The sequence below is a fragment of the Bubalus bubalis genome, chromosome 18 (genome assembly GCF_019923935.1).
Source record: "Bubalus bubalis isolate 160015118507 breed Murrah chromosome 18, NDDB_SH_1, whole genome shotgun sequence".
NCBI classification, from domain to species: Eukaryota; Metazoa; Chordata; class Mammalia; order Artiodactyla; family Bovidae; genus Bubalus; species Bubalus bubalis.
Window position 1 is genome coordinate 39743816 of NC_059174.1, and position 15681 is coordinate 39759496.

The 15681-nt window shown below is 43.0% G+C and overlaps 1 protein-coding gene across 1 annotated transcript in view; it reads left to right on the forward strand.

Moving 5' to 3' along the window:
- HYDIN (HYDIN axonemal central pair apparatus protein) overlaps window positions 1-15681 on the forward strand; it is a 420256-nt gene that overhangs the window by 344618 nt on the left and 59957 nt on the right. Inside the window, exons 46-52 of the mRNA XM_044932144.2 lie at window positions 964-1126; window positions 2965-3033; window positions 3117-3590; window positions 5585-5806; window positions 7895-8115; window positions 8346-8528; window positions 9374-9493. Of these exons, the coding sequence (XP_044788079.2) occupies window positions 964-1126; window positions 2965-3033; window positions 3117-3590; window positions 5585-5806; window positions 7895-8115; window positions 8346-8528; window positions 9374-9493 (1452 nt within the window). The remainder of the gene's footprint in view (window positions 1-963; window positions 1127-2964; window positions 3034-3116; window positions 3591-5584; window positions 5807-7894; window positions 8116-8345; window positions 8529-9373; window positions 9494-15681) is intronic.

Genomic DNA, 15681 nt, shown 5'->3' on the forward strand with positions numbered 1-15681 from the left:
TCAGTATATATATATATATATACCCACATCTCCTGCATGGTCTACTGTAAACATGCCTGGGCCTCAGGAATCCCAGCTTTGGGATTCCAAAAGAATCGCTTTTTTTTTTTTTTTTTTTTTCTCATTCAGATCATTTACTTTCAGGCATTCATCTCACAGTGGACTTAGAAAATGCAAATCTGATTCTCAGAGCTCAGCAGTGACTTGTTTGTAACGCACACACACACAAAGTGATGAAGTAATGATGAGTCAGCTTCAGTGAGCAGAAAGCCACAGCAGCCGGAACAACCAGGGATTCCCAGAGATGAAAACAAATGGATTCCGTATCTTCATCCCCTCCACTCTTTGTTTATACATGGTGCCCAGGCTTGGTGCCCTCTCTGCCGTTAGCAGCAGGGCAGACACGGCTGAATCCATAGCTGGAAAGGAAAGAAAGAGAGAGAAGGAGAGGAACGTGGCCTTCAGCTCTAGCACCATGGCTCCAAGTGGGCCACAGTGGGGACGGCTGTGGAAAACATCATTTCTTCTTGTCTACACCTCAGACATGAGTGTAGAAAGCTGGGCCTCATCTGTACTGATATCAGAACAATCTTTGAAAGTTGTTTTTTAAGAGTGATAACATCTAGCTTATTTATAGCCCTTGCCTCACTCTCCTGTGAAAGGAGATTGAAATAGAATTAGAGATCAGTTGAGAATTCCTCTTAGTTGAACATCAGATATCAGTTTTACTAAATGACTATTCAAAGGTAGATGTGAACCATCCTTTCCTCCTTTCTTCCCTTCTTTTCTTCTCTTCCCTTCCATCTTCCTTCCTTCCTATAACATCCAGCTTTCTTTTGTTCTTTCCTGGTTTTTGTGCTGAAGAAAACTCTGCGCCACTTTCCCCCACCAGGTGATTGCAGCAGGGGAGGGGCTCGGGCAGGCCCCTCTGAACTCTTTTCTTCTCTGCCTGACTTAATGAAGGGAGCTAGAGAGACTGGCAAAGGAGATGCAGGAAAAGAAGCTACAGCAGGAACTTGAGCGACAGAAGGAAGAAGATGAGCTAAAACGGAAGAATAAAAAGCCAAAGCAGGGACCCGTAAAGGAGGAGCCGTCCACGAAGAAATCTCAGATACCAAGCCGGCAGGTAGCAACCCTCCCTGGCCCCTCAGCGGCAGGCAGGTGCAGAGTGGCCCGCCACCAGAGCTAGCATATCAGCCCAGCACATCTCCCCTCCAGAAAGCTGGCCTAGGAGTGTGCAGACTCTGTGGTGGAGCAAAAGGCAGGAGGAGAGGGATCAGCATTTTCTGAGCACTGACTGTGTGCCCCGTGCTTTCTTGTGCTTCCCATAATCCTGTCCTGTTACATCCTGTCCTTCCTCAGAGGTTCAGAGACATGAACCCCATCCAGAATTTAACAGGACGAGCTGTAACAGTTGTGTGCGTGCACAGATCTGGCTCCTTCTGCTGTCTCCTGCATCCCCCTGGATGGTGTTAAATAGACTGGTGGTGAAGAGCTGTTTGCAGTGAGCCACCAAGTCAGTGTGTTCAACCAGGAGCTGATCCTTGACCGCAGTCAAGGGAGATGCTCCAGCATAAGCTGTCCTTGTGAGTATCAGTCTGCCTGTCACGTCTCTGCCCACTGTGATATACGGTACCCAGGCTTGGTGCAGACTGGCCAGAGCAACGTCCAGGGTGGCGCTAGTGGCTGAGGGTTGTGGCTAGCTGGGGTGCACAGTGGCCACTCCAGCCCCGAGAGTTCTGAGGGAAAAACTAAAGCCAGACTCCCAGACGAGGTGCAGACTGGTCCCAGGAGGCAGGTGGAAGAGCAGAGGAATCAGTGTCCAGGAGTCCCCATCAGGTAGAGCTCAGGAAGGAGCATGTCTGAGCACTTAAAACTTAGGCACCAAAACAAGGATAAGAAACAGGCTCCTGCAAGCTTCCAAATGCAAGTCCTCCCCTCAGTAGGCGCTTCTTCCACACTCAGTCCACTTCCACTTGGAACAGGATATCTAGGCAGAACTCTGTAGATGGGAACATACAGCAGGCACCCAGCCCTCCACTCCCCCACACAAATAAGGCGATCCACCCACTCCAGGAGACAGCGTTGCCCGTACTGTTGTGTCAGCTCTCTCCAGGCTGTAGAGACGGACATTTAGCGGGGAGCTGATGCAGTGCAGAGAGGGGATAACCAGCCTGGGCCTCTCATGCCTCCACACCTGAGCTTATCAAAGAACGACCCCCAGACCTGTGAAGCCTCCTGGAGGGTTTCATCAGGAGGGGAGAAAATCAGAATCCACAAAGCAGTAACAAAAAGAATAAGGTTGGTTTCTCTCTGCAAGGTTCATTAGATAAAATACAGGTTTGTTTAAGAGGCTGCAGTGTAGCCAGATTCTGAAACCCTGTTTGTCCCCAGCAGCACTGATTAATCTGTATACATAATCTGTATAATTTTAATAACTTGGCACTACAAGACCTTTTACTCTGTGACAGACACTGTTACAAGCTTTTTACATGTACTCACACATTTAACTTTCAGTGGTCCTCTGGGGTAGTTATTAATATTACTGTCAACACGATACAGATGGGCCCAAGATGTGGCTTGCTCACCCATGGTCACACAGCTAACAATTGTGAGACCAGGTTTGGACCACTAAACTCAGTGGCCTCTCCAGAGGAAAGGCTCGTCTTGAGCATCTTTTCCTGTTGATCCTTCAGAGCAGCAGCTGTCAACCAGGAGTGAACATTACAGCTGCTATGCATAATGCCCGGCCCCAGCTGGCTCTATGACAAGGAAGGACCACAGAGTGAATCTTCTGAGAAAGGCCCCCACACAATCCATAGGCACAGCCCTGGTGTGCATATGAGGGGCTGGAATCCTATGAGGCCATCTTACAAAGCAGAATGCCCTCTTTCTCCTTCTTTTGCGATTTGCTCTCCCCGAAAGAACTGTTTTAAGAATGTTTTATGTGTTTTTGCCTTCTAGATTCTTACTTTTTCCAAACTAGAGGTGAAGATGGACGCAGTAGAAAGAAAAGTGTCCGTCAGAGAGCAGGTAGCTGTGGGAAAGGAAGAATGGATAAGAGGAGGAGGAACCTCTTGTCAGATATCAACACACTTTGGTTTCCTCTTGTCCAGGAGCAAGAAGATAGCGAGGGGGACCTCCCGAAGGACACTGACAAGAACATGGCCCAGAAGTTTAAGACCTTCGAGCTGACCCTGAAGGACATCCAGAATATCCTCACGTACTGGGACCGGAAGCAGGGAGTTCTGCTGCATCACATTGGCGCTGAGGACATGAGCCATGAGGACGGGGCCGACCAGCGCCAGGTTCCCTCCGGAGGACGCCGAGGCCGCAAGGACCGGGAGCGGGAGCGTGCGGAGAAGGAGCGAGCCGAGAGGGAGCGCCTGGAACGGGAGAGGGCCGAGAGGGAGCGGCTGGAGAAGCTCCGCGCCCAGGAGGAGCGCAGCGACAGAGGCGAGGGCGAGGAGGAGGACCACGAAGGGAAGAAGGATCTGGGTGTGCCGTTCATAAACATCCAGACGCCTGACTCCGAAGGCTCGAGCTGGAAGCAGGCCCTGGAAAATGAGAGGCTTCCTAAAGGGGAACAGGTACAGACTTTCCTCCAAGACAGAGATGTAACGGTCAGGTAGCCAGGCAGACGTACAGAGCTAGTCCTTGTAAATGTGTTTTTAACACAAAATCCAGATCCCCTTAATTCCATTCATCTCTGATATCCCTTTGAATATAAAACAAAAATGGCTAAAAGGACCTTTTTCTATGTGATGAAGTATCCATAGGAAGTTCCACAGATCTAAACTATTCCATCTAACCTTATAAAAAGCCACTCATAAAGTTAATTTTAGTATTGACAATACTCTTTTATGGGTTGGCAAGGCAGGTATACTTCGGGGGTGATGCAAATGGCTCAACTATTCTAAAATTTCTTTCCCATAAGCTTCCCACCATGACAGAAATTATATGACCAGACAGCTTCTTGTTCCTAGAAACAAAAGCATCGTATTCAGAAACCCCTTTGGCAGTGATTTGGAGGGGATGGTTATTATAACCTTTCATCCCGGGACAAACTTTTTCTGTGAAACAACAAAAACAAATATTTGAGGCTACAGGTCATATAGTCTCTGTCCCAAACACCCACCCCCAACAATGGATATGACTGGAGATGACTCTGTTCAGATACAGCTTGATTTACAAAAGCAGGTAGCAAGCCAGATTTGAACAGGGGGGCTGCAGTCTACCCACTGGTTTAGTTTGGTATTTATCAGAAACTAGATGCAACCTTCCAGTACTTTGGCCACCTCATGTGAAGAGTTGACTCATTGGAAAAGACTCTGATGCTGGGAGGGATTGGGGGCAGGAGGAGAAGGGGACGACAGAGGATGAGATGGCTGGATGGCATCACTGACTCGATGGACGTGAGTTTGAGTGAACTCTGGGAGTTGGTGATGGACAGGGAGGCCTGGCGTGCTGCGGTTCATGGGGTCGCAAAGAGTCGGACACGACTGAGCGACTGAACTGAACTGAACTGAACTGAGATACAACCTTAAAAGTAGAGAGCAGAGCCTGAGAGGAACCATGAGTTAGACTTGTTTAAAGAACTTCCTGCATCTATTAACTTAATAGGGGATGCAAATTATTCATCCCTTTCCTCACAGATATTCTGAATCCTGGGAGTTAACTCTGGCTACATGTTAGTCAGGAAGTGTCTTCAACTTTCTGACCAAGAGAATTAGCAACGCAGGATTACATGAAGATAGTTACTTGCTCGAGCTAATAGCCTGTTTGGTCCACTCAGGTGGCCTCATGGTTGTGATGACAACAGTTAATCAAGGGATAGCATCCTTTTTCTGAGGGTTTTACAAGCTGAGGAGGAAATTGCTACCAGATTTTCAAGCCATCTGCTCTGGATGGCTCTCATTCATTATATATCCGAGTAGAATGGGAAATGCTACACGAATAAGTTGACTCTCTCAAGTTTCTATTTTGACTTCTCTCTTCATTCCCATCTTTCACGCCATCCCCAGAACTTTGATGTGCTTTTTTTTTTTTCTTTGCTGTATATCACCTGCTCTAGCCCTAACCCTCTTTTACCTTTGAAAAGAAAGAACACTTAAAGGTAGAAGAAATATTAACAGGGGATCTGAAAATAAATGAAACAGCTCTATACTATAGACATCAGAATAGTAAGAGATGGTCTCTTTAAACAGAGGTTTGAGTCCCAGCTGTGTGCTAGGCCATGTGCTCTATCAGCCTAGCTCCAGTCCTAATGAACTTTACAGTCCAGTTGCAGAGATAAGACCGTCAAGCAATCATAATAAAGTGACAAAGGTTATGATAAGGGAGGGAGCCTGAAGCCCATAGCAAGAGCCCCAGCTGGGTCTGGAGGTGTGGGGTCTGAAAAGACCTGCAGAGCTGTGTCAGAGGCCCATTACACACCATCCCTGACACATGCCTATATCAGGGCGTCTCCTGAGAAAGTCTAGAGAAAGGAGGGAGGGTTCTCACCATCCTGTGCTCTTTCAGGGAGGCTGTTAGGGGTAGCCTGCCCTCTACACCAGAAATTCATCTTGATGTTTTCCTTTAGATCCTAGACATCTTGGGCCTGGGTTCCTCTGGACCACCTATCCCACCACCTGCTTTATACTCAATCATCTCCTACCCTGTGAAGCGACAGCCTTTGGCCATGACAGAAATCCTGAAGCATTTCGTGTTTATAACTCCACCCTCTGAAGACTTCTCCCTGATGGAGGAGAAAAGAGAAGTGGAAGCAGAAACAGAGCTTTCAACCACCCCAGGCTCCTCAAAGGTAAATGGAGAAACTTACCCTCCTGACCTTGGCGAGACTTCATATGGGCCCTCCATGCAGCCAAAAATTGAGCCCGGGGTTGATGTCAAGCTCACCAGGGTGTTTGCCTCCACTCACTTGGGATTCCACCCAAGCCTCCCTGAGCTGCACCTTCCCTGGGTCTGACTCTTCCTATGCCCCCAATTAGAGACTAAAAATGACACTTGTTGATTCGCTCTGAAGCCCATTTGCAAAAAAAAAAAAAAGTGAAACTAGCTCTTTTAAAAAGGTAGCAGAATGTATTGTGAAGCTAAGGTAATTCACACAGAGCAGAAGAATACAAGAGTCAACAGACACAAGGAAACACACGCCATTAGAGAAAGAAAAGACTATTAAGAAATTATATGGGGAAGATTGGATAATTTGGATAAAGTTGCTTTTTATCTCCTTGCCTGACACAGTGCAGTAAAAGTAATTCCACCTAGATTAAAAGGATAAGTGATCAAAATGAAATCATGTAAAAGTAGAAAATTGATTTTTACATATACAGTTAATGGAATAAATTAAAAAAGAAAAATAGATTTGACTAGTAATATGAAGAATGCATGGATATTAAAAATTACAGAGAGGCTTTCTGTTCCCAGAGGAGTAGTTCAGTTCTGTCGCTTAGTCATGGCCAACTCTTTGTGACCGCATGGACTGCAGCACGCCAGGCTTCCCTGTCCATCACCAACTCCCGGAGCCTACTTAAACTCATGTCCGTAGCATTGGTGATGCCATATGACCATCTCACCCTCTGTCATCTCCTTCTCTTCCCACCTTCAATCTTTCCCAGCATCAGCATCTTTTCCAATGAGTTGGTTCTTCACATCAGGTGGTCAAAGAGGAGTATGGGGGCCAAAATTTGAATTGCCTCCTAGCTTTCTTCCTATAAACCATGCATGTTAGCAAAAAAACAAAATCAGCAGCAAATAAAGCTATCTATAGGCCCTGCTTACACCTCAATTAGGTAACAGAGAGCCCCAAACTTCAGTTTGGTAGTAAACAGACAATCAACATCAGGTCTCAGCACTGGGGGCAGGCCTTACTTGGGCAGAGTCCAATAAAAAGGTAAAAAAGAAAATATTGCCACCATCAGAGGTGACTACTACACCAACCTCTTTTCTGAAAATTGAACCTTAAGGGGAAAGAGTTTAGCTTTCTTTAACTTACAGTTTTAGAAGGAACTCAGGCTCATCTCCAGTGCATGAAGGAAAGCTCTTCTTTCTAGGAGAATGGCAGCTGAAATTATAGAAAGAATGGTAGAATTAGAAAGGCACCGTTCTGATAATCCCCAATGACGTACTTGATTAAGGAGTGCCAGGGGATTCCTGGAGTGCTGGTTTGCTGGAGAACAAGACACTCACTCTGAGCCAGAGCGTCGTCCCATGGGTGGCTAGCTGGCTGCAGAGAGGGAAGTCCGCTTTGCCATGGCCAAGATCTGCGAGCATCGCTGCGGCCACACAGACACCCTTTGCGTCTGTAATCGTGAGTCAACCTGACATCATTTGTTGCCCAGTGTGACAGAGTATGATGCGCACAGCATCCTCTCTGAATCTAATCAAGTTTTTAAATCTTTTTTTCAGCTTACATGAAATACAGGAAATAAGTAAGTTTTAAGGGACACTCTGAGAACAGTCAAAAGATTTGCAGACTATGGAATATTCTGTCATGATACAGATTTGGTCTATGAAAAAAAATCAGTGTGATTGGGAGGTAATGAGAAATATAGATTAAAAAAAAATACTACAGAAGCACAACAACAAAATGCAGTATGGGAACACACTCCAGACCAGCTTCCAGCTTTCTCTGGAGCGTTGGCCTCCCTGCAGGGAGTCGGGTACCAGAGAAAGCCCTAGACTCCTCTCCACATTTCCCTCCTACAATAGTGTCATAGTCTGGGCCCTGCCATTCTCAGCAGTCACCAGCATCTTGAACCTGGTGAGGTCACCCCAGACTGCAAGCAGAGAGGTCACCCCAAACCGCAGGCAATGTCATGGGCATTCCTGTCTCCTGCTTCTGTGGTCGTAAGATGAATGTTTAAGACCCTGTGCTCATTTTCAATTTAAGACCCAGGAGGAGCAAATCACCTTGTCTAAAGGGAGCAAACAGAAAACGAAAGAAAAAGAGAAAGAAAAGACGGATCAGCCGCGTGAGACTCAGAAGGAGAAACGCCGCATGGCCTTCAACAGGAAGGGCCTTTCTGCAGGAACTTCTGGAACCATTGCTCCGCTGTCAGATGTAGAGCAGAACAACTTAACTGGGCAGCATTCCCAGGAGAAATTCACCAGGTGGGCCTCGGAGCCACCCAGGGAGGGGAAGGCCAAAGCTCCAAATGAGGGTGTGGCTCTCACAGCCTCAGATGGGAACCGGGTTGTCCTGACTGTTAAGGACCTCCGTGGCGGTCAAGGATGACCATGCCTAACCGCAGCAGGACCAGACTTCTCCCAGGCAACAGTCCTGTCTTCTCTTGGCCCAAAGGAAGCATCCTCACAGTAAAAGCATGTGTGGTCATTTTCAGGCTGAATCATTTCCGGTGGATCGTGCCTGCCAACGGTGAGGTGACATTGCGCCTACACTTCTGTTCCAACGATCTTGGGATCTTTGACCAAACATTTAACTTTGAGATCCTTGGAACTCACCGCCAGTACCAGCTTTACTGCCGAGGTGTCTGCACTTACCCATACATTTGCCAAGACCCAAAGTAAGTGTATTTTGTTCTTAAAGAAAAGATTGGCGGATACATTTTTGTTTTCCCCCATGGGACTTTGAACAAGGTGCGTCTTAATAGAAATGTGGAACCGGGGCAGCATCCCAGGCCCTCTTATACTGGGCTCCAGAGCCATGGACACTGAGTCACAGAAATGACACGGTACCATGTGGCTAAAATAGAATGCTAGCAGATGTGAAGGGCAAGGGGATATCTTCCTGTGTGAAGTTAGTTTGTTTATTTAACTATTAAGCAAATATAAACAGATTTTATATTTGCTGTAGGACTTTTATCCTGTAACCTCAGTATATGTGGGTATCTCCACAGGCAGATTTTTTTCCTGAGTACCAAACACTGAGCCCCTTATGCTCCACATAAAGGCCCCTGGCTTGAGCAAGCCAGGGGACTTCTTATAGCTTGTACACCTAGAGGAGTTTTGGTTTGTTTTTTTTTTTTGCAATTCTCACCAAGAGGCCACGTCAGACAGGGAACTCAGAAGCTGGTTAAGATCCACCAGAACTAGATTTCCTTAGGGTTTCTCAGGACTTCTTCTAGCTAGGCACACTAGAACAGGAAGTCCAGCTCAGTTTCATCATCAGCCCCATTATGAAAGACACTACTGGGAATATTTTTTTCTCAGGTTCAAACTGTACTGTCTTCCCTCAGGGTTGGTTCCATAAATGTCCTCAAATTAAGAGTCGTTCCAGAAATGTCCTCAAATTAAGAGTTGTTCTGTCTCCAGACTCCTTGACCCTTTGCTGAACAGGGTATGTTGGGTTCATGTATACATCATGTGGAGGCATTCAGACACTTCTCTCCTCTTCCTCCTCTGTGTTCAGGGTGGTATTCCCTCAGCGGAAGATGGAAATGAAGGCAAATGAGGTCATCTTTAAGAAGTATATTGTGAGCATGGAGAGGTTTCACTTCGGACCACTGCTTTGTGGGAAATCAAGAGATAAGTAAGTGTTCCATTATTTCAAAGCAGATTTCAGACCGCTGGGTTGGATGCATGAGGAGTACAAGCCAGGGTGCCTGTGTATTAATAGTAGATCCAGCTCTTACTGACATTGCTTCAGGCAGCCCTGATCCACAGATCAGGAGAAGTGGGTTCTTGTGCCCCAGGTTTCTGCTAAGCTCTCAAGTGATTGAGGATGCTGTTTTCCCAGATGGAGTGGCCTAGAGGAAGACCCAGTTTGGGTAGGGGAAGGGTAGAATGTAGAGTTTACTTGGGTGTGTGTTCAGTTTGAGATGCTTGAGAGATACAGCTAGAAGCCACAGAAAGCAAGGCATAGTCTATATGGTTTTTGTTGTTGTTGTTGTTGTTTTTTTGAAGTTATTTCAGATGACAGATTTAATTCTTTTCCTTACAAGTAAAAGCTGCAATTACCACATTAGAACTTCAATGCAGAATATCTAATACATATAGAGCTTCAGTCTCAGGCCTTGAGGAGTTGTGAATGAAAGTTATCACACCGTTGGAGTCTGTGGATATCAGTATATTGTCCTTTCCCTTCCACCATTCCATCTTTCCGGTTTCCAGTGTAGACAAATTCCATTAGGAGTGGTACAAATACCTACTCCATTTCTTGCAAAGATTCCAGAAAATGTTCTTGTACCATCCCCGTCTAACACACAGGGGAGATTTTCTGGACTCTGCAGTTTCCTCTAGACCACCAGCTTTGTCTACCTCCTTCATGTTATAAATATCGAAGGTGAGATTCCAGAGGTGTGAGGCGACCTTCCCAAAGACTCAGAGCCAGAATCTGGCAAAACCAAGAATGGAACCCAAGATTTTGGACCTTGATCTTCAGCAGAAGTGGGACCTCTTCTCCAGGAGGGACTTTGAAAGTGAGCCAGAGGATCATCAGTGTAATTGAACAGGCAACAGAAAGCTGTTGTAGTCCTGGGAGCAGGAGTGTGAAGTCATGCTTTTTTTTTTTTTAATTTTATTTTATTTTTAAACTTTACAATATTGTATTGGTTTTGCCAAATATCAAAATGAATCCGCCACAGGTATACATGTGTTCCCATCCTGAACCCTCCTCCCTCCTCCCTCCCCATTCCATCCCTCTGGGTCGTCCCAGTGCACCAGCCCCAAGTATCCAGTACCGTGCATCGAACCTGGACTGGCAACTCGTTTCATACATGATATTTTACATGTTTCAATGCCATTCTCCCAAATCATCCCACCCTATCCCTCTCCCACAGAGTCCAAAAGACTGCTCTATACATCAGTGTCTCTTTTGCTGTCTCATATACAGGGTTATTGTTACCATCTTTCTAAATTCCATATATATGTGTTAGTATACTGTATTGGTGTTTTTCTTTCTGGCTTACTTCATTCTGTATAATAGGCTCCAGTTTCATCCACCTCATTAGAACTGATTCAAATGTATTCTTTTTAATGGCTGAGTAATACTCCATTGTGTATATGTACCACTGCTTTCTTATCCATTCATCTGCTGATGGGCATCTAGGTTGCTTCCATGTCCTGGCTATTATAAACAGTGCTGCGATGAACATTGGGGTATATGTGTCTCTTTCAATTCTGGTTTCCTCAGTGTGTATGCCCAGCAGTGGGATTGCTGGATCATAAGGCAGGTCTATTTCCAGTTTTTTAAGGAATCTCCACACTGTTCTCCATAGTGGCTGTACTAGTTTGCATTCCCACCAACAGTGTAAGAGGGTTCCCTTTTCTCCACACCCTCTCCAGCATTTATTGCTTGTAGACTTTTGGATCGCAGCCATTCTGACTGGCGTGAAATAGTACCTCATAGTGGTTTTGATTTGCATTTCTCTGATAATGAGTGATGTTGAGCATCTTTTCATGTGTTTGTTAGCCATCTGTATGTCTTCTTTGGAGAAATGTCTATTTAGTTCTTTGGCCCATTTTTTGATTGGGTCATTTATTTTTCTGGAATTGAGCTGTAGGAGTTGCTTATATATTTTTGAGATTAGTTGTTTGTCAGTTGCTTCATTTGCTATTATCTTCTCCCATTCTGAAGGCTGTCTTTTCACCTTGCTTATAGTTTCCTTTGTTGTGCAGAAGCTTTTAAGTTTAATTAGGTCCCATTTGTTTATTTTTGCTTTTATTTCCAATATTCTGGGAGGTGGGTCATAGAGGATCCTGCTGTGATGTATGTTGGCGAGTGTTTTGCCTATGTTCTCCTCTAGGAGTTTTATAGTTTCTGGTCTTACATTTAGATCTTTAATCCATTTTGAGTTTATTTTTGTGTATGGTGTTAGAAAGTGTTCTCGTTTCATTCTTTTACAAGTGGTTGACCAGTTTTCCCAGCACCACTTGTTAAAGAGATTGTTTTTAATCCATTGTATATTCTTGCCTCCTTTGTCAAAGATAAGGTGTCCATGTGTGTGTGGATTTATCTCTGGGCTTTCTATTTTGTTCCATTGATCTATATTTCTGTATTTGTGCCAGTACCATACTGTCTTGATAACTGTGGCTTTGTAGTAGAGCCTGAAGTCAGGCAGGTTGATTCCTCCAGTTCCATTCTTCTTTCTCAAGATAGCTTTGGCTATTCGAGGTGTTTTGTATTTCCATACAAATTGTGAAATTATTTGTTCTAGCTCTGTGAAGAATACCGTTGGTAGCTTGATAGGGATTGCATTGAATCTATAAATTGCTTTGGGTAGTATACTCATTTTCACTATATTGATTCGTCCAATCCATGAACATGGTATATTTCTCCATCTATTAGTGTCCTCTTTGATTTCTTTCACCAGTGTTTTATAGTTTTCTATATATAGGTCTTTAGTTTCTTTAGGTAGATATATTCCTAAGTATTTTATTCTTTCTGTTGCAATGGTGAATGGAATTGTTTCCTTAATTTCTCTTTCTGTTTTCTCATTATTAGTGTATAGGAATGCAAGGGACTTCTGTGTGTTGATTTTATATCCTGCAACTTTACTGTAATCATTGATTAGTTCTAGTAATTTTCTGGTGGAGTCTTTAGGGTTTTCTATGTAGAGGATCATGTCATCTGCAAACAGTGACAGTTTTACTTCTTCTTTTCCAATTTGGATTCCTTTTATTTCTTTTTCTGCTCTGATTGCTGTGGCCAAAACTTCCAAAACTATGTTGAATAGTAATGGTGAAAGTGGGCACCCTTGTCTTGTTCCTGACTTTAGAGGAAATGCTTTCAATTTTTCACCATTGAGGATAATGTTTGCTGTGGGTTTGTCATATATAGCTTTTATTATGTTGAGGTATGTTCCTTCTATTCCTGCTTTCTGGAGAGTTTTTATCATAAATGGATGTTGAATTTTGTCAAAGGCTTTCTCTGCATCTATTGAGATAATCATATGGTTTTTATTTTCCAATTTGTTAATGTGGTGTATTACATTGATTGATTTGTGGATATTGAAGAATCCTTGCATCCCTGGGATAAAGCCCACTTGATAATGGTGTATGATCTTTTTAATGTGTTGTTGGATTCTGATTGCTAGAATTTTGTTAAGGATTTTTGCATCTATATTCACCGGTGATATTGGCCTGTAGTTTTCTTTTTTTGTGGGATCTTTGTCAGGTTTTGATATTAGGGTGATGGTGGCCTCGTAGAATGAGTTTGGAAGTTTACCTTCCTCTGCAATTTTCTGGAAGAGTTTGAGCAGGATAGGTGTTAGCTCTTCTCTAAATTTTCGGTAGAATTCAGCTGTGAAGCCGTCTGGACCTGGGCTTTTGTTTGCTGGAAGATTTTTGATTACAGTTTCAATTTCCATGCTTGTGATGGGTCTGTTAAGATTTTCTATTTCTTCCTGGTCCAGTTTTGGGAAGTTGTACTTTTCTAAGAATTTGTCCATTTCTTCCACGTTGTCCATTTTATTGGCATATAATTGTTGATAGTAGTCTCCTATGATCCTTTGTATTTCTGTGTTGTCTGTTGTGATCTCTCCATTTTCATTTCTAATTTTATTGATTTGATTTTTCTCCCTTTGTTTCTTGATGAGTCTGGCTAATGGTTTGTCAATTTTATTTATCCTTTCAAAGAACCAGCTTTTGGCTTTGTTGATTTTTGCGTTGGTCTTTTTTATTTCTTTTGCATTTATTTCTGCCCTAATTTTTAAGATTTCTTCTACTGACCCTGGGGTTCTTCATTTCTTCCTTTTCTAGTTGCTTTAGGTGTAGAGTTAAGTTATTTATTTGACTTTTTTCTTGTTTCTTGAGGTATGCCTGTATTGCTATGAACTTTCCCCTTAGGACTGCTTTTACAGTGTCCCACAGGTTTTGGGTTGTTGTGTTTTCATTTTCATTCATTTCTATGCAAATTTTGATTTCTTTTTTGATTTCTTCTGTGATTTGTTGGTTATTCAGCAGCGTGTTGTTCAGCCTCCATATGTTGGAATTTTTAATAGTTTTTCTCCTGTAATTGAGATCTAATCTTACTGCATTGTGGTCAGAAAAGATGCTTGGAATGATTTCAATTTTTTTGAATTTACCAAGGCTAGCTTTATGTCCCAGGATGTGATCTATCCTGGAGAAGGTTCCATGTGCGCTTGAGAAAAAGGTGAAATTCATTGTTTTGGGATGAAATGTCCTATAGATATCAATTAGGTCTAACTGGTCTATTGTATTGTTTAAGGTTTGTGTTTCCTTGTTAATTTTCTGTTTAGTTGATCTATCCATAGGTGTGAGTGGGGTATTAAAGTCTCCCACTATTATTGTGTTATTGTTAATTTCTCCTTTCATACTTGTTAGCATTTGTCTTACATATTGTGGTGCTCCCGTGTTGGGTGCATATATATTTATAATTGTTATATCTTCTTCTTGGATTGATCCTTTGATCATTATGTAGTGACCGTCTTTGTCTCTTTTCACAGCCTTTGTTTTAAAGTCTATTTTATCTGATATGAGTATTGCTACTCCTGCTTTCTTTTGGTCCCTATTTGCATGGAAAATCTTTTTCCAGCCCTTCACTTTCAGTCCGTATGTGTCCCCTGTTTTGAGGTGGGTCTCTTGTAAACAGCATATGTAGGGGTCTTGTTTTGTATTCATTCAGCCAGTCTTTGTCTTTTGGTTGGGGCATTCAACCCATTTACGTTTAAGGTAATTATTGATAAGTATGATCCCATTGCCATTTACTTTATTGTTTTGGGTTCGAATTTATACACCGTTTTTGTGTTTCCTGTCTAGAGAATATCCTTTAGTATTTGTTGGAGAGCTGGTTTGGTGGTGCTGAATTCTCTCAGCTTTTGCTTGTCTGTAAAGCTTTTGATTTCTCCTTCATATTTGTATGAGATCCTTGCTGGGTACAGTAATCTAGGCTGTAGGTAATTTTCTTTCATCACTTTAAGTATGTCTTTCCATTCCCTCCATGGCTTGGAGAGTTTCTATTGAAAGATCAGCTGTTATCCTTATGGGAATTCCCTTGTGTGTATTTGTTGTTTTTCCCTTGCTGCTTTTAATATTTGTTCTTTGTGTTTGATCTTTGTTAATTTGATTAATATGTGTCTTGGGGTGTTTCGCCTTGGGTTTATCCTGTTTGGGACTCTCTGGGTTTCTTGGACTTGAGTGATTATTTCCTTCCCCATTTTAGGGAAGTTTTCAACTATTATCTCCTCAAGTATTTTCTCATGGTCTTTCTTTTTGTCTTCTTCTTCTGGGACCCCTATGATTCGAATGTTGTAGCGTTTAATATTGTCCTGGAGGTCTCTGAGATTGTCCTCATTTCTTTTAATTCGTTTTTCTTTTTTCCTCTCTGATTCATTTATTTCTACCATTCTATCTTCTAATTCTACTATTTGTTGCCTCCAGAGTGTTTTTAATTTCATTTATTGCATTATTCATTATATATTGACTCTTTTTTATTTCTTCTAGGTCCTTGTTAAACCTTTCTTGCATCTTCTCAATCCTTGTCTCCAGGCTATTTATCTGTGATTCCATTTTGATTTCAAGATTTTGGATCAATTTCACTATCATTATTCGGAATTCTTTATCAGGTAGATTCCCTATCTCTTCCTCTTTTGTTTGGTTTGGTGGACATTTATCCTGTTCCTTTACCTGCTGGGTATTCCTCTGTCTCTTCATCTTGTTTAAATTGCTGAGTTTGGGGTGTCCTTTCTGTATTCTGGCAGTTTGTGGAGTTCTCTTTATTGTGACATTTCCTCGCTCTGTGTGGGTTTGTACAGGTGG